The 23,328-nt window shown below is 41.4% G+C and overlaps 1 protein-coding gene across 4 annotated transcripts in view; it reads right to left on the reverse strand.

Annotated features, from left to right (window-relative positions):
• Positions 1 to 23,328, reverse strand: part of LOC124777486 (transmembrane channel-like protein 5) — a 283,578-nt gene that overhangs the window by 231,977 nt on the left and 28,273 nt on the right. The window contains exon 1 of one of the 4 annotated variants that reach the window (XM_047252925.1): positions 20,203 to 20,262. The exons of 2 other annotated variants lie outside the window; for them this stretch is intronic. Coding sequence is in view for 1 of the 2 variants with exons in the window: in XM_047252921.1 (XP_047108877.1) it covers positions 1,661 to 1,768 (108 nt within the window). In the remaining variant the exon portion in view is untranslated. Of the gene's footprint in view, positions 1 to 1,660; positions 1,789 to 20,202; positions 20,263 to 23,328 lie in introns of those variants that run through there. One more of the 4 variants, XM_047252921.1, reaches the window with a different exon arrangement.

Below are 23,328 nucleotides of genomic sequence, written 5' to 3' on the forward strand. Positions count from 1 at the left end.
GCCTACTCTTCATCATTATTAAATTGTGGTCTTAGTCTGCTTATGTTCCTGAAAATGTCTTACAATCAAATATCTGGTGTTGGAATTTCTGTCTGACAATGATGATGTAATCCACCTGCAGTCTTCCCATGGCTCCTGGCCTTTTCTAAGTACAACTCTTCCTCTTGTGATTTTTGAATAGTGTATTCGTTATTACCAACTGAAGCTTACTGCAGTACTCTATTAGTCTTCCTCCTCTCCCATTCCTAGTACTGAGCCTGTACTCTCATGTAACCTTGTCTTCTATTCCCTCTCCTACTACCACATTCCAATCACCCACGATCATTATATTTTCAACTCGTTTTAGGTACCGAATTACATACCAAGATCCTCATATACTCTCTCTACCTCTTCATCTTCTGCTATTTCAGACTGTATACTTTAACAATTGCTGTTCGCCCTGGTTTGCTGTTAACTCTTATGAGAATAATCTTATTACTGAATTATTCAAAGTACATCACTCTCTGCCCTACCTTCCTATCTGTAATGAACCATGGTCCAGTTATACAATTTTCTGCTTCTGTAAATCTTACTCTATTTTAGTCTGACCAGAATTTCTCGTCTTCTTTCCATTTTACTTCACTGATCCTCAATATACATATTGAGTCTTTGCATTTCCCTTCTCAGGTTTTCTATCTTCCCTACCTCATTCAGACTACTGGCACTCCATGTTCTAACTTGTAGAACATAATCCTTTTGTTGGTTATTCAGTCTTTTTCTCATTGTCACCCCCTTGGCAGTTCCCCTCCAGAGACCCAAAAGTGGAACTAACCTGGACTCTTCTGATATTGGAGAAATCATGATGCCACTTTTTCAATTACAGGGCACAAGTCATGTGGACACATAATAAGTGCCTAATACTGTGGTTTCAATTGCCTTCTGCTCTCTTCCTTCCACTGATCATCGTTGATTCTTTCATCTTTTATGGTCAGTTTCCCACCCCAAGAACGATAGGGTGCCCTGAGCTTCTGTCCATTCCTCTTCCTTCTTTGACAAGGCCACTGGCAAAACAAGAGTGACTGCCTACAACAGAAGTCTTTGGCCATCACTGATGACGATTTTTATTTGAAATTTAAGCAGTAGCTGGAACTGAACATGGAACACAGGATGTTTTGATTATGGGTCAAAGATAATGCTTGCTCATCATTTATGTAAAGGATCAAATCAAAACTAGGAAAAAGGTAAGAAAACTGTTTCTTGTTTCAGAATTAATCACAATAAGTGGTACCACTTATTACACTGTGAGACAAGACAGTAATGCCTTCATGAAAAAATATTTGTGGTTGCCTACAGAACTGTGACTGTACCCAGGAGTGCACCTCTTCCCAGCAAACTTCTGCAGTGTAGTCTAAACAACCTTAGCAACATGTGGGCTGGCTCACACCCTCCACATAACTTCAATCTCTTCCCGTGTGATTTCCATATTTTTGGATCCCTATAGAGAGACATTCTTTGTCATCAATTTGCTTTGGGTAAAGAGGTGCAAGTCTGGGTACAATCATGATTCCACAGGCAACTGCAAACATTTTTCCACAAAGGCATTGACCATCTTGTCTCTGAGTGACATAGATGTATTAACAGTTACAGTGGTTACTTTTGAAATAACAAACAGTTTACTTACTTTTCTTCCACGTGTCTCATATTCATTTGATTGACCCTCATATAGAGACAATACCAACTGTGAAACATAAGTTTTTAGTTCTTGAATATTCACAGGTAAAGATGTCATCAATGTGAAGGTTGGTTTAAACACCACAGAGCTTTATCAGGAAGAGCCCTATTGGAGGTGGTGTGCCCTTGCCTTCCTTTGAACTTTAAACTGACTTACCTAGCCAGTAGTAGAGGGACCTGCAATTCAACATGGATTCTGAACCACAGTGCAGTTCAGCATTTTTCACATTGACAAACACTGCCAGAGTGAAGCAAGTGATAAATGACAGATAAAAAGCCTACGGCTGAACCCCAGAACTTTGGATCTATAATGTGACACATTACCACTGAGCCAGCACAATACATAATGAAGTAATTTGAAAAGCAGTATTTAATGTATTTAGTTTTCTTTTGAATTTTCATGGATTCATAATTTCTGGGTCTATATCAGCTACTCAAATAACTTTTAACCAGGATTCAGAAACCTGCTCCAAACAATGAGGAAGGAGTCAAAGTCTACATGAAATTTATTTTTGTGCTTTAGTAATGGAACTATAAATGACTGTTAATGTGAAACTAATTTTTACTGTCAACAATAATACCACTAATAATTAAATGTACAAGGAAGTGACTGCAAAGATTTCAATATGTCCAAAAGGTCTATGCACGATATACGAGACAGCTGATGATGTTTGCTCCTGTCAACCCCTGTATTCTCTTTTGCCTGGTTCATTTGTTGTATTTTTATATTTCCTCTTTTTGTCAATTAATTTCATAATCTCCTGCAAATATTTTTAATGTTGCTGAATAAGTACCTTATTTTAATTGCATTTTTTCACAAGATAATTATATAACACAACATGGAGTCAGAGTATGAAAAATAATCTAACACTCTTACCTACAAGTCAGCACAATGAGAAATGTTTCAAAATGTAAAATAAGTGTTAGTTCATGTATGTGTTGACTGCATTTCAGTGAATGACCAAGGAATTTCAGACAAGGCATTTCCTCTAGTGCACAATCTTTCATGTCTATTTTTTATATCATCTAGTCATTTTTACTCATTCAACATTGCACAATACATGAAATTAGACAAACTCTTGGCCAGATCTGCTATGATTGGGTTAGGGGTCTTCGATTAACAAGCTTGTGTAATCAGCAATTTTAAGTTTTGCTACTGCACTTAAATGTATCTGGATGAGCATTTAGGTAAGTTATTAAGTAATTCAAAGAAATAGTATCAATGGCAGTTGAAAGATATACACCAAATAAATTATTTAGAGATAGTACTGACTGCCCATGGTACACAAAATAGGTTAGAACACTTGTTGCAGAAGCAACAAGAAACCACACGAAATTTTAAAGAATGTGAAATTTCCAAGATTTGCAATGTTTTACTAAGCTCAAAGCTTAGTGCGAACTCCAATGGAAGCTGTTTTTTAATAACTTCTACAACGAAACTCTGTCTTGATAACTGGAAGAAATCCACAGAGATTCTGGTGGTATGTAAAGTACACCAGCAGCAACACACAGTCAATACCTTCACTGTATGACAGTAATGGGGAAGTAACTGATGACTTTGTTGCTAACACAGAATTCCTAAATATGGTTTTCTGAAATTCCGTCACCAAAGAAAATTAAGTAAATATTCCAGAATTCAAACTGATTCCAACTGCCAACATGACTAACTTCTAAATAGATAACCTCAGTGCAGTGAAGCAGCAAAGCCTCCAGTTCAGATTGTATAGCAGTTAGGTTCCTTTCACAGTATGCTGTCACAACAACTCAATACTTAGCAATCAGATACAACTGCTAGCTCGATAAAATATCTGTAACTAAAGATTGGAAAGTTCCACAGGTCACACCTAGACATAAGAAAGGAAACAGCAGTAATTTGCAGAATTACAGACTCATATCACTAACACTGATTTGAATTGGACTTTGGAACATTTTAAATTATTAAGAAAATATTTCATAAACAGGTAGCCAAAATGGATTCAGGAAATATTATACTTGTGAAACGCAGCAAGCTCTTTATTTGCATGAACTAATGAGTGCTATTGACACAGGATGTCAAATTGATTGCATATTTTTTATTTCCAAAAGTCTTTTGGCGTGGTTCCTCTTGAGCGATTTGTAATCAAACTATGTGCCTACAGAGTATTGTGTCAGTTGTGTGACTGGATTCGGGATTTGCTGTCAAAAAGGTCACAATTTATAGTAACAGACAGACAATTATCAACTAAAATGGAAGTGGTATCTGGAGTTTCCCAAGAAAGTGTTGTTTCTCATCTATGTAAAAAATTTAGGAGACAATCTGAGCAGCCCTCTTAGATTCTTTGCAGATGATGCTGTGAGTTAACATCTTGTAAAGTTATGAGATGATCAAACGGAACTGCAAATGATTTAGACAAGATATCTGTATGGTGCAAAAAGTAGCATTTGACTCTAAATAATGAAAAGTGTGAGGTTGTCCACATGACCAATAAAAGGTATCTGATAAATTTCGGTTACACAATAAATCACAAAAATCTGAAGGTTGTGAATTCATCTGTAAACTTAGAGATTACGATTACTAATAACTTAAATCTGAACAATCACATAGATAATGTTGTGGGGAAAGCAAACCAAAAACTGTTATTTATAAGAAGAACACTTAAAAGATTCAACAGGTCTACTACAGGGATGGCCTAGTCTATGCTCGTCCATTGTCTTCTGGAGTATTGCCACACAGAGTGGGATCCACATCTGATAGGATTGATGGAGGACACAGAAAAAGTTCAAAGAAGAGCAGCTGATTTTGTATTATCGTGAAATAGGGAAGAAGGTTCCACAGATATGATACAGGAAGTGGGATGGCAATCATTAGAACAATGTCATTTTTTCATTACAGCAAGATCTTCTCATGAAATTTCAATCACCAACTTTCTCCTCTGAATGTGAAAATATTTTGTTACTGCCCACCTACATAGAAAGAAATGATCAGTGTAATAAAATAAGGGAAATCAAAGTTCACCTGGAAAGATCCAAGTTTTCATTTTTTTCCAGAAGCTACTTGAGAGTGGAGTGGTGGTAGAGAAATAGCTTGAAGGCGTTTCGACAAACCCTGTTTGTCAGGCACCCAACTTTGAATTGCTGATTAGCCATGAAGATGTAGGGTGAATCTAGTACCAAACTCTGTGGAGCTCTAACTTCGTGTTCATCGTTTCTATTTTAGTTTTGTTCCGTGGTGCAGCTTGTCAATAGACCCTTCTCATTTCTGTTACGAAGGTAAGACTGCGTCAATGTCAGAAGCAAGTTACTAATGGCATAACATTTTAGTTTTAGTTAATGGTTCATAAAGCACACATCTTCACAGTCAAGTCACAGAAGGTAACAACAGAGAAGTTTTCTTGTTTACTTACACGAGTACATTTGTGAGTTCATACATGGCTTTCCCTGTGCAGAATTCTCTACAGCAGCGAAATTAGGAAGTAGTAAAAAAGTTGTGCTTCGAGGTGGTCAGAATTCTACTGGAGGGCATTTTCCCCCAGTGGTTTCTTTTTAATGATCTTCCATTTAATACACATCAAGCAGATTGAGTTATTTTTGCAGATGATCAATCATAACAGACAAACAGCAACAGAGGTAGTGGGAAATAATGTATTTAGGATAATTATTAAATAGGTTTCTACCAACAATCTCTCTCTCTCTCTCTCTCTCTCTCTCTCTCTCTCTCTCTCTCTCTCTCTTCTCTCTCTCTCTCTCCCCCCCCCCCCCCCCCCCATGTTAAAAACTCAATTTAAAGCATGGGCATGAGTTACTGAGAAAGGCAGAATCTTCAAGATTTTTGGGTGTACATATTGATGAGATTTAAATTAGAAAAAAAAATGTATTTTAGAACAACTCAATTCAGCCACTTGCACATCTTGTGTTTTTGCAAGCCTTAGAGAGAAAGAAATCAGTAAGTTGACTTTGCTTATTTTCATTCTTTTAAGTCACACATAATTTCTGGTGTTACATATCACTTCAGAGTGATGCTTGTAATCAAATAATAATGATTTAATAAATAGGACAGGGCAACTATCATATATTTTTATTGCGTATTTTGCAGGTGGCAAGTCCCTTCGAGGAATGATGTGCATCTTCAAGGTGGGACGACAAATGCAATAACTTCATGATAAGAAGTGTCTGTGGGGCATTTAAGCATGTTCCATGTATCGTTGGCTCAGGTTGGAGTAACACATTAGCCCTGGAGCAAGAGCTACAGTTGAACAATGCTGAAATCTATTGCAGAAAACAAGAAGATTGGAAAATCAAAAATTGTGGAAAGAGTAGATTGCTATCCACCATAAAGATTACACACTGATTTGTGGACAGGCACAACAAGGAGACTGTTACACACCAATCTTTCAGTAAAAGCCTTTATCAGAAAAGAAAAACATGCATTCACACAAGCAAGAACACATCACACACCACAGCCAGAAATAACAGTCGTGTGTGTGAATGTCTATATCTTTCTCTTTTCTGATGAAGGCTTTGGCTGAAAGCTTAATGTGTAAAACTCTTTTTGTCGTGCCTGTCCGCAACTCAATGCGTCATCTCTATCGTGAGTAGCAGTCTATCCTTTCCACAGTTGTTGGTATTCCAAGCTGAACATTCCATTAGAAAATTGAAAAATATATTCAGTCTGCTGTCATATTCTGAACAGCCAAGTTGACATTTGCATATAACAGTTATTTGATGTTCCAGTAGAAACAATTGTTTATCATGACAATTTACTAAAAGAATACACAGCCCATGTGTCTGAAGAATGTTGTCGTATTTACTTCAAAATAATTAGGTATGGTGCTATATTAGGTAACTTCTAGCACAGACTGCACTATTTGAAGAAGTAGTTTATAAAGCTATACACCCATGGTCAAGAAGAGAAAGGTGAGCTAAGTAATATTCAACAACTGTAGCTCAAGAGGAAAGCTTATCTTTGAAAAAATTAACCATCAAATAAGGAACATAAAAAATTGCATGCTACTCACTATATAAAAGGGTTGTTTTTTAAGTAAGGGCCGTTCGCGCGTATAGTCCCGTAGTTCGCGCGGACGCCGCAACAAGCCACAGTGCCACTTGCCGGCATCCTTCCCGTTCACACTGATGCAAGTTGCAGCTCTGTAGCTGACGTGTACGCATCGCTGTGCTACTTTATAATGTTTACGATTATTGAATCGCCTGCTGCGTGTGAGATATGGTCAGTGATACGTTTTTTGACCGCGAGAAGCCTATCAGCTGCAGAAATTCATCGTCAGTTAACAGAAGTTTATGGCTTGAATGCAATGAGTGAAGGTAAAGCGCGTCAATAGGTTAGAAAGTTTAAAAATGGCCGTCAAAACGTCCATGACTAAGAACGCTCAGGCCGGCCCTCTGTGATCACTGATGATTTCGTAGCTGCAGTCGAAACAAAGATTCGTGAGGACAGAAGATTCACAATTTCCACAAGTTTCAAGATCAGTTTTGTACAAAATTGTGTCTGAAAACCTAAACTTTAAGAAACTGTGTTCTCGGTGGGTACCCAGACTCCTCACAGAGGACCACAAAGGGAAGAGATTTGCCACTTCATTGGACTTTTTGATTCATTACGAGGAAGAAGGGGATGACATGTTGAGTCAAATTGTCACTGGAGATGAAACATGGGTATCCCATATCACTCCTGAAAGCAAGCGACAATCTATGGAATGGCGACACACAACCTCACCCGTCAAGGTCAAAGCCAAACAGACGCTGTCAAAGTGCAAGATTATGGCAACTGTGTTCTGGGACCGGTGCGGTGTTTTGCTAGTGGACTTTATGCCACGAGGAATGACAATCAACTCAGATGCCTACTGTGTAACTCTAAAGAAGCTCCGCAGAGCAATTCAAAAGAAAAGGCGCGGCATGCTGACAAAAGGAGTTTTGCTCCTGCACGGTAACGCTAGGCCTCACATCTCTCAAAAGACTCAGGATTTGATTGATTCTTTTGGCTAGGAAGTTTTGGACCATGCACCATACAGCCCCGACCTTGCTCCTAGCGATTTTCACCTTTTCCAGTACCTGAAACACCATCTTGGCGGGCAGCACTTCAGTGACGACGATGAAGTGAAAGTGGCCGTGAACTCTTGGCTGTCGGAGCAGGCGGCCGAATTCTTTGAAAAGGGAATTAAAAACTTGTTGTACAGTATGACAAGTGCTTAAATAAACAAGGCAACTATGTAGAAAAATAGGTAAAAGTGTGTAGAATCAGAAAATAAAAGTTTTTTTACAAAAGTATTTGTATCTTTTTTTAAAAATAAAAACGGCCCTTACTTAAAAAACAACCCTAGTAGATGAGGTGTTGAGGAGCATGTAAACAAGACTGAAGATGTTTCTCATCTTTCAGAGAAATCCTGCTTCAGAGGTAGCACAATAGCAGTACAGTTACATTGCCCCAGCTGACAATATTGTCCAGAGACTACAGCTCCACTGTTGTCAGGTGGAGTGGGCAAGGAGAGAAAGAAAATAAGGAGTGGGTGGCACATTCCCAGGGAAGGGTATTTGACATTTGGGAAGTAGAGGCAGCAGGTACACAGAATAGGAATGTGATGCCAGGTAAGCTCACAGTGTTATAGGTAGGGGTGGTTGTGTGAAGTGCATAATGCTGTGGAGGTGTGTATTGGGATAGGGAGATACAACAGAGTAAGAGGAGACTATCAACAGAGTAGGGTGAGAGTGGAATAAGTGAAGTGGAAGTTATGGGGACATGGGTGGAGGTGGATGTTGTGCAGGCATTAGCAAAGATTGAGGCAAGTGCGATTATAGAGTCAGAGTGGGGTGAAAGTAGGGCTAGTGGAGAGTCAGGCCAGGGGGATTACACGATCAAAGGATCTGTTGCAAACAGTTCTCACCTACATAATTCAGAGAAGCTAGTGTTGCAGGAAAATATCCCAGCCTACACCAGAGTAAGCTCACCAGTGTCATTTCTATTCTGTGCACATGCTGCTTTTCTCTTCCAGGTGTCAGCCAACCTTTTGCTCCAAGCCTCCCTCCCACTACTCATCCCTTTCTCCTCTCCCTGACTCCACTGGACATAACACCTCTACCTCAGTTGAGCTGCTGCACTGTCGGTACAGTGCAATCAGCTTGGATATTGTAGCTGTGCATGTGTATGTGTGTGTTTGTGCATTCTGTTACCTCTGAAGGAGGACGCATATGAAAACCCAAGTGGCATCGTCAGTCTTGTTTAAGTGCCTATTGATGAGTTCTAAGAAAGAAAATCTTCATTGCACATAAGCATGCCATAAGAATAACTTGTAGTTATCACTCTCAATCATCCTGTTGATAAATATTTAAGCAATTAAATATTTTATCTATAACATCATAGTACATATTTTATCTCATTAAATGTATTATAACAAAGCTCAGAAGGAATAAGAGATTAATAATTAAAATGCTAGGAGAAAAAAAATTACCTTCATTATACTTCATTAAATTGACCGTATCTCAGAAACGTGAATATTGCTGCTAATACAAACTCCTTTGCAATTAGTCAGCATGAAACCATATTTAAATAATAATTTAATCAAAATCAAACACTGGAAAATCCAGGATCGAGTTAACAACTATCTGAAAAATTGTTACTTAACACTTATGGAAAGTTTTAAGTCACAGACAGGCACAGTGAAAAATAATACTAGAAATATTCAGCTGCTGGGCCAAGTCCTTCATCAGACATAAAAACCAAATTCACGCACACATGGCAACTGTTGTTTCTGGGCGCAAAGGCCCACCTGCGACTGTATCTCAAATGAGCAACAGTCTGTTTGGGTGGATAGTGGGGATACAGAAGAGGTGTGGGGTGGGGAGAGATGACAGGATAGGTGTGGGGAGGAGGTGCTAGTGCTGCCTGTGAGAGTGTGCACACACAGTGTGGTGAGAACAGGATAGGACTGCTACGTGCAGCATGGGGAAGTGGTGCTGGTAGGGGGTAGAGGAAAAGGGGAGAGGTGTAGAGATGGGGAAAGGACAATGCAGGACTACACCAACATCTCCAGTGCCCAAGGGCTTGCACATGGCTGCTATAGAACTCAACTTTTCCCAATACCCCACTGCCTCCAAACTTATAATCTCCTTCCTAGTCATCATGACCAACCATATTCTCACCTACAATTACCTGTCACATGAAAGCATCACGTGCAAACAATTCCATGTTTTAGGAATGGGCACCTGCATGGCACCATCCTATGCTAACCTGTTGATGGGCCATCTAGGGGAATCCTTCCTAACCACCCAGAATCCCAAACCCCTAAACTGGTTCAGATTTACTGACATCTTCATGATCTGGATCAAAGGTGAGGACACCTTATTCATATTCTGGACTCTTTCACTTCCATGGTCCTCCTCAACCCAACAAACCACCTTTCTCAATGTCAACCTCAATCTCGAGGATGGCTACTTTGGTACCAATGTCAGCATCAAACCTACCAATCACCGACAACATCTCCACTTTGACAACTGCCACCCATTCCACACCAAGAAGTCCCTTCCAATCAGCCTACCTATCTGTGGTTGGCTCTGAGCACTATGCGACTTAACTTCTGAGGTCATCAGTTGCCTAGAACTTAGAACTAATTAAACCTGACTAACCTAAGGATATCACACACATCCATGCCCGAGGCAGGATTCGAACCTGCGACCGTAGCGGTCGCTCGGTTCCAGACTGCAGTGCCTTTATCTGTGGTCATCACATCTGTAGTGATGAGCAGTCCTCTCTAAATATGCCAAGGCTCTCACTCAGACCTTCACAGACAGAAAATACCCTCCCAACCTTGTCCAGAAACAGATCTCTGATGCCTTATCTCCCTGATACCTACCACCCCCCACAGTCTTACTGTCTGATCACCCCCCTCTCATGACTCAGTACCACCCAGTACAGGAGCAACTGAATCACATTCTCCAACGTGGTTTCAATTATCTCTAATCACGCCATAATGAGAAACATCCCCCACATTCCTCCCAGAGTGGTATTCTGCTGCTTAGCCATCCTACACAATATCCTCATCCATCCCTACTCCACCTCTGCTCCCAGCCCCTTGCCTCATGGTTCATATCCATGCAACAGACCTAAATGCAATAACTGCCCCCATACAACCACCTACTCAAGTCCTGTTACAGGCATGTCTTACTTCATCAAAGGAAGAGCCACCTGTGAAAGCAGTCATGTGATCTACCAACTTAGCTGCAACCACTGTGCCACATACTATGTGGGCATGACTACTAACAAGCTGGCTATCTGTGTGAATGGCCACTGCCAAACTGCCACCAAGTCAGCTGGGCAACATATTGTCCTTCACTTTCACAACTACTTCACAGCCTGTGCCACCTGTTTTCTTCCCAACAATGCCAGCTTTTCTGAGCTGTGTAAGTGGGAACTCTCCCAGCAACATATCCCTTATTTCCTGTAACCCCTTGCCTTTGCCAGTCCCTCTTCTCCACCTGCATATCCACTGCCCTGCTCTCACTCTAGTACTAAACATGTCCTCTATCCCACCAGTGCTCCTGCATAGGCCTTTTCCCTTCCCTGTTCAAGTCTCCCCCCCCCCCCCCCCCCAGCACAGTTCCCCGATGCTGCACCTTAGCATTCCCTTTCTGTACTCATCACATTCCTGCATGCTCCCCCAGGCAGAACCAGCACCTTCCCCCATACTTACCTTGCTATCCCTCCTTGTCTGTATCCTCACATACACCTCAGAAAAGAGTGTTGCTCATTTCAGACACAATCGCAGTCGGGCCTTAGCACCTGAAGACGACAGCAGCCATATGTGCGTGGGTTGTGCTTGTTTAAATGTTTTAAGAGTTTTCTATGTCTGATGAAGGACTTTGTCTTATAGCAACATATTTCTAGCATTCTTTTTCACTGCACCCATCTCTGACTCATTGTCTCCTCTATGTGATAAACAGCAATCTATTCTTTCCATATTGTTGTTAATAATCCAGTTATTACTGTAAACTGAATTTTTCCATGTTTTTATGATATGTCATTACCTATAAAATATGCAACTAACTACCTAACTTACGAGGTAAAGGAGTGAAGTGGACCTGTAGTGTGTGTGGTGTGAAGCATTACTTTGGTGAGGTGATGTGTCACCCAATGTCTACCTAACCGACAAATGATGATCGCAACAGTTGGAAGATTTTTCATTAGTTAAGTAGTTTAGAATCATAGACTTTTTGGAAGTATTGTTATTGTTTGTGCATACAAACTGCTACAGATGGGCACTATATTTCTTTTGAAGTGGTACAACAATGACAGCTTACTAAATGTTGTTGTACCTGCTGACTTGGCAGTTACTTCATGCTGCAATGACCTGGCTTCAAGAAGTGGGATCCACCATCAAATAAAGAGCATGCCGCTACAATGAAGATAACACAAAAAAAAGGGAAAGATACCATTACCCGTCAAATCCAAGATGACTGACATTCATGACTGTCAGATAGCATCATGTTCAATATTTGCACTGTAATTGTATTTGCACTGTAACTGTATTTGCTGTGTCCCTCTATACCCACAAATTGTACGGGCAGATGCAATACAGATATTATTAAAAGAAGTACTTTCTACTATTTAACAGAAAGTTGCAATGGTATCAAAGTTTCCAGATTGCAGCACAAGAACAACACCAGTGGAGTACTCCAAAACTTATTTAATCTACACAGCTTTATCTATACATTAAATCAAGAAGCAGCAGTTCAGAGTTGGAACATAACACCCTTCTCAATCAGTACAAGCATATACATTACTTAAAAATTAACAAGAAATATACATGTGATTTTCTACTGACTTATAACACAGATAGTTCAAGTGCGGACCTATCACGCCAGCAAAAAACACAAGGAACTGTCTGATCATTAAAAAACGTTGCTGCTTTTTAGGTTACTAATTATTTTTCAACTTGTTTGGCACTGAACTTTTGAAAATTATGTCTGTTGTTGATGTACATAGTGTACAACAATAAAGTAGACTACTTGAATGCATCTGTACTATATTGTTTATTATTAGGTCTAATTTTTATGGTCATATTTTTGGAAATAATGAGTATGACGGCCAATGATTTCGCTGTGTCATCATTTATGTCACAGCTGTTCTCTGTATGCTCACGCTGATCATGCTCATTGAGATTCCTTCATACATGTTTAGACATGAGTCAGAATGTTTTCCTGTGACAATGTTCTTATCTAAATACACAATAGATTCAAGCTCAGTTTCAGCTACGCAACACTTATGTTGCACCTTAGGGTAAAGCTGACATTGAAATATAGTTTAGAGCAGTAGGAATCAGAATACGCATTTTGTCAGTGAATCATTTTGGGGAATCTTTTGTGAATTTTCAGACACATCAGAAGTTGGTTTGATGAACTACCATGACTAATTCTTCCAACAATGAAATATGTTCTTCATCTTAAAACAAGTAAGACAAGACTTTAATGCTGACAACCATTTTACCAACAGGCATCTTCATATCAGAATGTGTAGCGGCCGAGCTTCAGTTTCCCTCACAGTGTAGTGCAGTACAGTGTCATGTTTTGTACTGTGCATGCAAATGTATAAGCATTGTTACGGTGCAGCTGTCAATCAGCTTTCTGCATCAGCCACCAGGGACACTGACATTGATGGTGCATTATTCTGAGCCGTCAGAGTTTTATGGTTTTTATGTGTGTTTTGCATTGTTCGTATCTTAGCAACAAGAAATAGCTTTCAGTTCAAATACATTTTGTCTGTACGAAGACTGTGTGTCATCAAGCAAAGAGTGCATTACTTCTTTGTAGAGGATTCAACTTCTTAGGGGAACACAATAAAGAGAAAGTTCGCATGTGCAATAATAAGTCATTTCATACACCTACAGGATGGACAAGAAATCAGTCAATGATGAACCTAGCAGTATGACCACAATGGTGACCTTGACATGATTTAGCCTGTAACAACAGGGGGTTTAACTATGTCGAATCTGATATGACGGATTCATCGGAGGTGATGATTCTGTCAGTTTCACGACTTACAGTGTGCTTGCCCCCAATCCGGCTGCACAACATGGCACTAAGGTTCATGCAAGTGGAAGCCAGTTTCCTCTTTGGAGATATTAAGGCAGACTCCATTTAATTCACAATGGTTGTTAGTCAGCTGGTGTACCCTTATACCACTGAGAGTGAAGATGTGATCACTACACTACCCAGAGCCAATGTATACAAAAAGATAAAATCAGAATTGATGTAATAGGTTTCCATACCACAATGCCTCTGCGAAGTGTTAACCTAGGAGGATACGGAAGACCAAAAACCTTCCCAATATTTATGATATTTGCACTGCAAAGTGGACACTGGAACTGTGTCACATAACTAGCTGCACACATTGTTGACCACCCACCACAGGTGAAAGCCATAATAATATTACAGATGGAGATGTCTTTGGATGTGAGGACTGACTTGGCCAACAGGATAGCGAATGCTATAGTTCCTGCTTTGACTGATGCATTGGTCGATGTGTATAACAGCACGCCAACAGCATCAAGTAATCCAGTATCATCGACAATATTCCCTGACTGGTGCACCAATTGCGACATGTCATGGCTTAGCATCAACAGTGGTCACACAGACTGATTATGACAATCTGCCAGCTAAGGTCATAGCTCTCACCAAGCAAATTGATGAGTTGCTATCCCAGTGTGACAGCCGTGGTGACGGAAAGTGGTAGTGCTGGAGGTTCCTCTGCCACCCCATCAATATCAGGACAAGAACACCACTCTGACTGCTAGCATCACAGAAGATTTGGGGACCAGGCACACAAGGGCACATCGCCACGCACGTAACCAAATGCCAGCAGCAGTTGGACACACTCCGCTACTCGACTCGCTGCGGCTCACTTCGTTACCGTCGCTCGCGCACGCCAACGCCACTAGCCCAATGCCATGGCTGGACGGAAAGGGAAGCAGATTGCAGCCACATTGGAAATTCTCATCCATGCGATGGGGACCGCCGACGGCAGCCAAACAGCCAAAGCAGCAGAACAGCAAGATTGTGCAGTGCTATAAGTGCCAGCAGCTGGGGCATTTTGCGCGTGATTGCAAGCACGCCGTCGCGTGCTTGAAGTGTGCAGCAGCACATGACACCTGCAGTTGCACAAAGCCTCGTCGGGTGCCCAGCAGCTGCGTGAACTGCGGCGGGCCACACGCCGCCAACTCGCGTAGCTGCAGCTACCTCAAGGAGTCATGCTGTCAGCCCGCCGCACCACGCACTGTGGCGGTGTCAAGCGCACGAAGCCACCACTGACGATGCCATGGTCGGCCTCCAAGCCACCTTTGCAGCCAAACGGGCCGCGCTTAAAGAACAACTCGCCGCAGTCCACCGTCAGCTCCAGCAGCTGTGTGAGGAGCTACGAGTTCTGAACAGGACGATGGTGCCTGCCGCCGCGCCCGGTGGGGGTGGACGCCGTCACGCAGACGGACCTACCGTCGCAGAAGGACATAGCCACTCAAATGGACATCGCCCCGGAACCTGTAGCAATACAGGAGACCGGGGAGACGCCCATGGACGTGGCACCGTCCTCCCCTTCCCCAACTCCAGGCGGGGAGGTAACACAGCTGGGGAAGCAAGAAGAGGATGACAAACTACGCACGGACATCATACCCTTTCCCGACAGCACGATCATGCCAGATGTGCTGAAGAAGATTGCCACCATGTTACGGTATGGGCGCTTCAACGCCCAAAAGAACCCGTACCTCTTCGCCCAGGTGGAAGGGGAATGGAAGCCGTCGCTCCCACACAGGCCGTTCAAGCTACGTGGTGGGCGTCTGGCAATTCTGCTCGAGTTTGTTACCAAGAAAGACCTCAACACCATCAACGCGAACCCGGTCTTCACGCCGCGCAACTGGGAATACATCCTTGAGGGCGCAGTCGTGCGGCTGAGGAAGAAGGTTCACGACGGCGCGAGGGAGCTGTCCACAGACCTACAGACAGCACTGCAGAACGTCTTGCGCGAGTCAAAGAAGAAACAAAACACCAAAGTCCACTAGTATGCCTGCATGCTAGTAGCCAGGACAGACACCGGACAACGAGAGGACAAACCATACAGTGAGGCCACATCATCATCGCATCATCAGGAACAGGAGGAAAGACTGTAACAAGTCAAAACTCCTACACCTTGGGCCAAGGCCAAGGCCCGTTTGTAGAGCGTCAGCGTCAGCAGTTGGACACAGACACTGCCTCCTATTGCCAGGGCTCACTACAGATCCTTTCTATCAGTGATTAGAAGTGGGGCTGCAAATATCTACTGGATGCTGGGTCAGACTTTTGTATCTTTCCCCAGAGACAGCTACATTATCATAGACCAGCAACATTATTCCACTGGTCGACTGTGAACAACTCTTCAATATCAAACTACAGCACAAGGTGTGAAATCAGACTTGGGGCTGGGCCAAGCATTCATGTGGGATTTTACGGTCGTAGATGTCACTGAGCCCACCATCAGTGCTAATCTTTTGGCATACTACGACCTTCTACTGGACATGGTGAACATGCAATTGGTGGATGACGCACTACTGGGCTGCCAACTTCGGGCTTCCATCACTGCACACTGGTGCACTCAGCCAAAGTTGTGCAGACAAATTAGCGATCGCAAAGGCATAATTTGACACCATGCAGAGAGACGGGTTTAGACTGCCATTCAGCAGTCCATGGTCCTGTTTCTTTCATCTGGTGCCAGAAAAAGACTGAGGCATCTGTGCAGGGATTACCGTGCCCTCAATGTCCAGGCACTGCCGGATTGGCATCCTGTCCCTTTACTATGAGATTATAGCTATGCATTACATGGTGCGGCAATTTTTAGCGTATAAGACTGTGCCAAGGCATATACACAGATACCCATAGTGGAAGAAGACATCACAAAAACCTCAGCCACCACCCCATCTGGATTGTTCGAGAGTTTGTATATGACATTCAGAGTGAAAAATGCAGCACAAACATGGCAGCATTTTATTGATGCAGTACTATGAGGACTACCCTTCTGTTTCACAACTTGGACGACATACTTATCCTCTCTTCAGCCACAGAACAACATGAGCAGTACCTGATGTAAGTCTCAGATAGGCTAAATCAATATGGTGTGGTACTGAACATAGCCAAGTGTGTTTTTGGGACACCCACTGATCAATTTTTTAGGGCTCAAAATTTTGTCCAAGGGCTCACTTCCCCTGCCTGAAAAGGTGGAAGCCATTTTGCAGATTGTGCACCCACAAACTGTTCAAGAGTTAACAACACTTTCTCGGCATACTGAACTATCACTGATGTCAGCCACACTCAGCGGTATTACAAGTACCTCTTACCATAGCACTTGCCAAACCAAAAATCAATGGGACATTGAAAATCCAGTTGATGGACGCTAAGAGTTCAGCCTTTGAAGTGTAGCAGCACAGCATAGTGGTTGCAGCAGTCCTCGCTCATCAAGAATTATAGCACACATTGCACTTGTAGTTGATGCAAGTCATATAGCTATCAGGCCTGTTCTACAAAAGTTCCACAAGGCTGCATGGTAACCTTTGGCCTTCTACTCCTGTAAGTTGCCATCATCACAACAGAAGTGGAGCGCTAACTATCGGGAACTCCTTCCTATATATGAGAAAACAAAATCATTCCGCACATAACTGGAAGCAAGGGAATTCACAATTTTTACAGATCTCACATAATTGACATGATGGAACAACAACTTTTCACTTCACCAGCAGTACTTGTTTTCATAGTGTAATTCAGCACATACAACAGGCATGTGTCAGGTATTGACAACGAAGTGGCCGATTGCCTGTCTTGCTTCTATGACATTTTGAACAGCTAGAGCTCTATGGGTTTTGCCCAATGCACCAAGGCACAGAAATCTGAGCAAGAGCTTCCAAACTACCTCCATGATCTATCAACAGCTATGGAACTGAGGTTAGTCTATGTGCCTAGTGCCAACACCAAAACATATGGTGACCTCTTGACTGGAAAACCAAGGCCATTTTTCCTGGTAGCATTTCGCAAGCCGGCCTTCAACAACCTGCACAACTTAGTCACCTTGGCGTCAGGTCAATAGTTTGCCTAGTCTCCCACCACTTTGTATGACCAAGAATACAAAAAGACTGTAGTGAATCAACCCGCACGTGTGTCAAATGCCAATGGAGCAAGATCAACCATCACATTTGCGCACCGGTTGGGAAGTTTCTGATTACTAAAATGAAATTTGCACATTCCTATGTCAACATCATGGGCCCACTACCTTCTTCCAACAGACCATGTCATATCCTTACCATGACTGATCATCTTACACCTGGCCTGAAGCAATCCTGGTGGATAATGTGTCTGTAGAAACATTGGTGTTTGCCTTCACATCAAGGTGGATTTTTAGCTTTGGCTGCCCACTGCACATACTGACAGATCACAGCCACCAGTTTGAGTCAGAATTGTACTCCCAACTAACAAAGTTCTGTGGCACACTGCACCATAGTACCACCAGTTACAACTGAGCCAGTAATGGTATGACTGAATGCTGGCACTGCTCACTCAAACTGGCAATCATAAGTCACAATATAGATTGGATGACAGCATTACCAATGATATTACTGGACCTCCAGATGACATATAAACCAGATTTAGATGTGTCACCAGCAGTACTTTACAGCAAAATCCTGTGTCTACTTGGAGAGTTTGTAGAAGCACAACCATTGCAGCTACCTGGTCTCAATTGTAGCACTTTGTACTTCAACTGAGGGAACATGTCCCTGACTTCGCCCACACCAAGCTGCAAGGCATGGCGCTCCTGCTATCTACGTGTATCAGGATCCACCAACATGCCCCCACATTGTGCTCTGCATGGGCAGAAAAAATGAAATGATCTTATGGCATTGTCGGCCAGGAGGCCCCATTCGGGGGAGTTCAGCCGCTGTATTGCAAGTCCTTTTCTTTTAGTTGACACCACTTTGGCAACTTGCGAGCCAATGATGATGAAAGTGATGGACACACAACACCCAGTCCTCTGCCAGGAATTGAACCCGGGCACCTTGCATGGTAGCCGGTAATGCTACCGCTACGCTACGGAGGCGGACTGCATGGGCGGAGTCAGACCTTCACTGCAACCACCGTACAGTGATCTGTCCCTTACATGGTGTTGCAACAAGGGGTTGCAACAAGGGGAATGCACCTTCGAGATATTCGTAAACAGCAAGCCTACTACAGTCTCCACATACAGGATAAAACTAGCATATGTTCCACATGACAATCAACTATCTGGCGGAACACAATCACACCCACTAGCATCAGCACCAGCAGCAACACCATCACCACCAATTGCAGAACCACTGTTCATACGCACATTGAGATCTGGATGGTGAATAAACCTTCTGGCATGCCATCTGGACATCTGGGCAATGTTCCACTTCCCCTGAGGAGATTGAAGTAGCGACCGAGCTTCAAATTCTCTTGCAGTGTACTGCACTGCAGTGTCTTGTTGTTGTGCATGTGCAAATGTATAATTGTTATTATGGCACAGCTGTCAATCAACTGTCCACATCAGCCATGAAGGGCACTAATACTGATGAGCTGTCAGAGAGTTTTACAAATTTTGTGTGTGTTCATGTGTTGTTCTTAACTTAGTGACAAGTAATAGTTTTTAGTTCTGAAATGTTTTGTCTGTAGGAAGACTGTGTATTGTCAAGTCATGAACTTGCTATTTCTTTGTATAAAATTAAACTTCTTAAACAAACAAAATAAAGAGAAAGTTTGCATGTGCAATAATGAGTCGTTTCATGCACCTACAGACTAGTTGACAAATCAGTGAACAATGAATCTAGCAGAATGACCACAAACACAGTCAATATGTTAAATTTCTAAATATTTAGATACAGAACAAACTGAGATGGCATCAGTATGTGGATAACTTAATCAAAAAGCTCAATTCTCTCTCTTTTCCACTTAGAAATCTCTCTAATTATTAGACTTGCAGTCAAGATTGCTGGCATACTTTGCATACTTTCACTCATACTGTCCTATTGTGCAATCTTGTGAGGCAATCCAGCTAATGCCATAACAGTAATTTCATAAAATGCTTAGTATGATGCATTAGATAAAAACGGCTGCTTCTGACAATTAATGTACAATTTGACTTGCTCCACAACTCTGAACATCTAGAACATGACGTGATGTGCTGAATAAATTAATTAATGCAATATTTTACATCATACATATTTAACCAGTGCAACCTGCAGTGTTACCCATAGTTAAACAGTACTTTAGAGAAACCTGTTAATGGCAAAACTCACTATCCATGTGTATGTGCCACCACAAAAGTTCTACTTACTCGTTTAATTCACGTAAAACATTTTTACATGACCCAGTAGCGAACTAAAAAGAATTTAGAAAAGGGAGTAAATAATTTTATAACTATCTGTGACATGCTTAGCACAGAAAGATCATAATTGTCTTGGTATGTGTGCAGAGTCAGATACTTACTGTGATACATCTCTGTAAACATTGTTTCAAGAATTATTCTTCTCTGGGTACATGTAGAGGAACCTGAGTATCTGGTGTTGCCTGCAAATGTGTTTATTCCAATGTTCTATTAGTTCCTCTTCTCCCCCACCCTCTGTCCATCTCCACTTCACTCCTCTCTCTCTCTGCCTATCTTCTCCTCCATTCTATCCATCTGCCCATCTCCTTCTCCCTTCTTCTCTTTCTACATTAGCACCCCCACCCCAATAGCAGGCTAGTGGTTCATACCTCTACAGTATTTCTTTTCATGTCATAACTAATATGCCTACCAAACTAGTTTGAAATCGATCCATGAATTTAGGATGAGCTTTCTTACCCATGTACATACATTTCTACTCTTTTTGACATATATTTTACATGCTTCACACATATTTGTGCAAATATATCATTGTACGTCTAGCAAATTTTGCTCTGCAGTTCTATTTTCACACAGATCAATGTTTATGATGATGTATCTCCTGAACTGTGTGTTGTACAATGATATAATTTTGCAGGTACATCCAGTGGTATATGTGGCTACCGACTGTGAAATGTTTTGCGAATAGAGCAGTAGCAGTAAAGAAGTAATAATTTAAAACATCAAGCATAATGTGACAGCATTCCAAGCATATCAGTGTTTACAACATTGTACCTCCTGAATTGTGCATATTATAATGATATATTTTTGTAGGTACATTCAGCAAAATGTGAGGATGCTGTCTGCAAAATGCATTGTGAATAGAATTAGTAGCAAAGATGTAATAAATTAAAATGTCATACATGATGCAGCAACTTTTCACACACCTCAGTGTTTATGACGTCATATCTCCGGAACTACGTGTTGTACAATGATACAACTTTGCTGGATGTAAGTGATCACTGTCTGAAAAACCTGTCATGAATACAGTACGTAGTAAAGAAGTATCATACTTCATCTACATCTACATAATACTCCACAATCCACCATACAGTGCGTGGCGGAGGGTACCTCGTACCACAACTAGCATCTTCTCTCCCTGTTCCACTCCCAAACAGAACGAGGATATGCCTCTGTATGAGCCCTGATCTCTCTTATCTTATTTTTGTGGTCTTTCCACAAAATATAAGTTGGAGGCAGTAAAATTGTACTGCAGTCGGCCTCAAATGCTGGTTCTCTAAATTTCCTCAGTAGTGATTCACGAAAAGAATGCCTCTTTTCCTCCAGAGACTCCCACCCAAGTTCCTGAAGCATTTCCGTAACACTTGCGTGATGATCAAACCTACCAGTAACAAATCTAGCAGCCTGCCTCTGAATTGCTTCTATTTCCTCCCTCAATCCGATCTGATAGGGATCCCAAACACTCGAGCAGTACTCAAGAATAGGTCGTATTAGTGTTTTATAAGTGGTCTCCTTTACAGATGAATCACATCTTCCCAAAATTCTACCAATGAACCGAAGACAACTATCTGCCTTCCCTACAACTGCTATTACATGCTTGTCCCACTTCATATCGCTCTGCAATGTTAAGCCCGAATATTTAATCGACGTGACTGTGTCAAGCGCTACACTACTAATGGAGTATTCAAACATTACGGGATTCTTTTACCTATTCGTCTGCATTAATTTACATTTATCTATATTTAGAGTTAGCTGCCATTCTTTACACCAATCACAAATCCTGTCCAAGTCATCTTGTATCCTCCTACAGTCACTCAACGTGACACCTTCCCGTACACCACAGATGCAGATGTAGATGTAGAAACATCATACTTCATTTGGTAGTTTTATTGCACAAACAGCCAAAATGTATTAGCGATAAACTTTTTGCCTTTCACCATTTGAGGGGGGGGGGGGGGGGGTTGCCAGTGAGAAAAAGTTTCACAAAGGTTTGATATTATGTGTGAAGTCTGTTGCAAATCACCAAGTGCTCTCATTCTCAAATACTGGATGAATAAAGTACGTATATTCCCACTTTGTGACTACGCTACTTTTTCAGCCCAACCCCACTGATAGGTATATAAATCTAAGATAGCCTGTGTGTTAATTCAGAGTATTAGCTTTCTCCATCCAGCCATTTCAGCATGAAGAAGTAATGAACATATTAACACACACAATCTAAAATTTTTGCATTTATAAGATTATAATGCCTCTAAATATACAAAGAAACATCCATACTTGTCTACAGATTATAAAATAAGCTCATCAACTTTGCTCATAGCTAAAATCTTAATGTCATCTTTCTCCATAGCCACTTAACAAACCTTAACAGAACCACCACAAGTAGTCCCCAAAATCTAATCTGGTCTGGAATGCATAAACCAGCCTCACTGCCTCACCTATAATAGCTGCAGACTGAGATGAGCTCAATGACACTAAATCTTTCCCGCGCTCAAAACATATTCTAATATAAAGAATTTCTAATCAGGTTTTATGGTTTTCATTTGCCTATGAAATATCTATGAAATTTTTTCTCCGACAGGCATTTATCCCAAAGGACGAGAAGCTCTTATCTATTCTCCAAGAAGATAGGAAAAAGTCCACTTACAGAATTGTTGCTACAATATGTTGTCACTCTGAAATGACATTAATTAAAAACGTCATTCATGTAGTTGCCACATCCTAACTCACAATTCCACTATAAAAATATGCCCTTCCAAATGTCATGCATTCTGTTATCTTTCCCTCACAACTCTTTTCATTGCTCAACACAAAAAATGGAACTCTGCATCAGCTACCTCTGCAGCAGCTACTATCTGAGTTTAGTGAACAAGAGCATAGTCAGGTATGAGTAGAGCATGTCAAGTATATTGTCTATTATGTCACAGACTTGACCATGTCTTTGGAACATCTAAAAAGACAGCAGGAAATACCATTCTACTAATCAAGTTCAAACACATGCCTACTTATTGTGTGTTTTTGTTTTACCTTATTTGTAATTAGGGAATACTTATAAATTTTAACTAATAATGAGCTTAATGTGTACCATGATACCAAAGGAATCTGAAACCAGGACCACCCAAGGGACTAGATGTCATTAATTGACTCACCCAATTGTTATGGTTTCAGTTAGGACACATCTGTTCATATTTCACAATGCTTTTGTGTGATCTGATACAGATTAAAGATGC

Source organism: Schistocerca piceifrons, chromosome 2 (assembly GCF_021461385.2).
Source record: "Schistocerca piceifrons isolate TAMUIC-IGC-003096 chromosome 2, iqSchPice1.1, whole genome shotgun sequence".
Lineage (NCBI taxonomy): Eukaryota > Metazoa > Arthropoda > Insecta > Orthoptera > Acrididae > Schistocerca > Schistocerca piceifrons.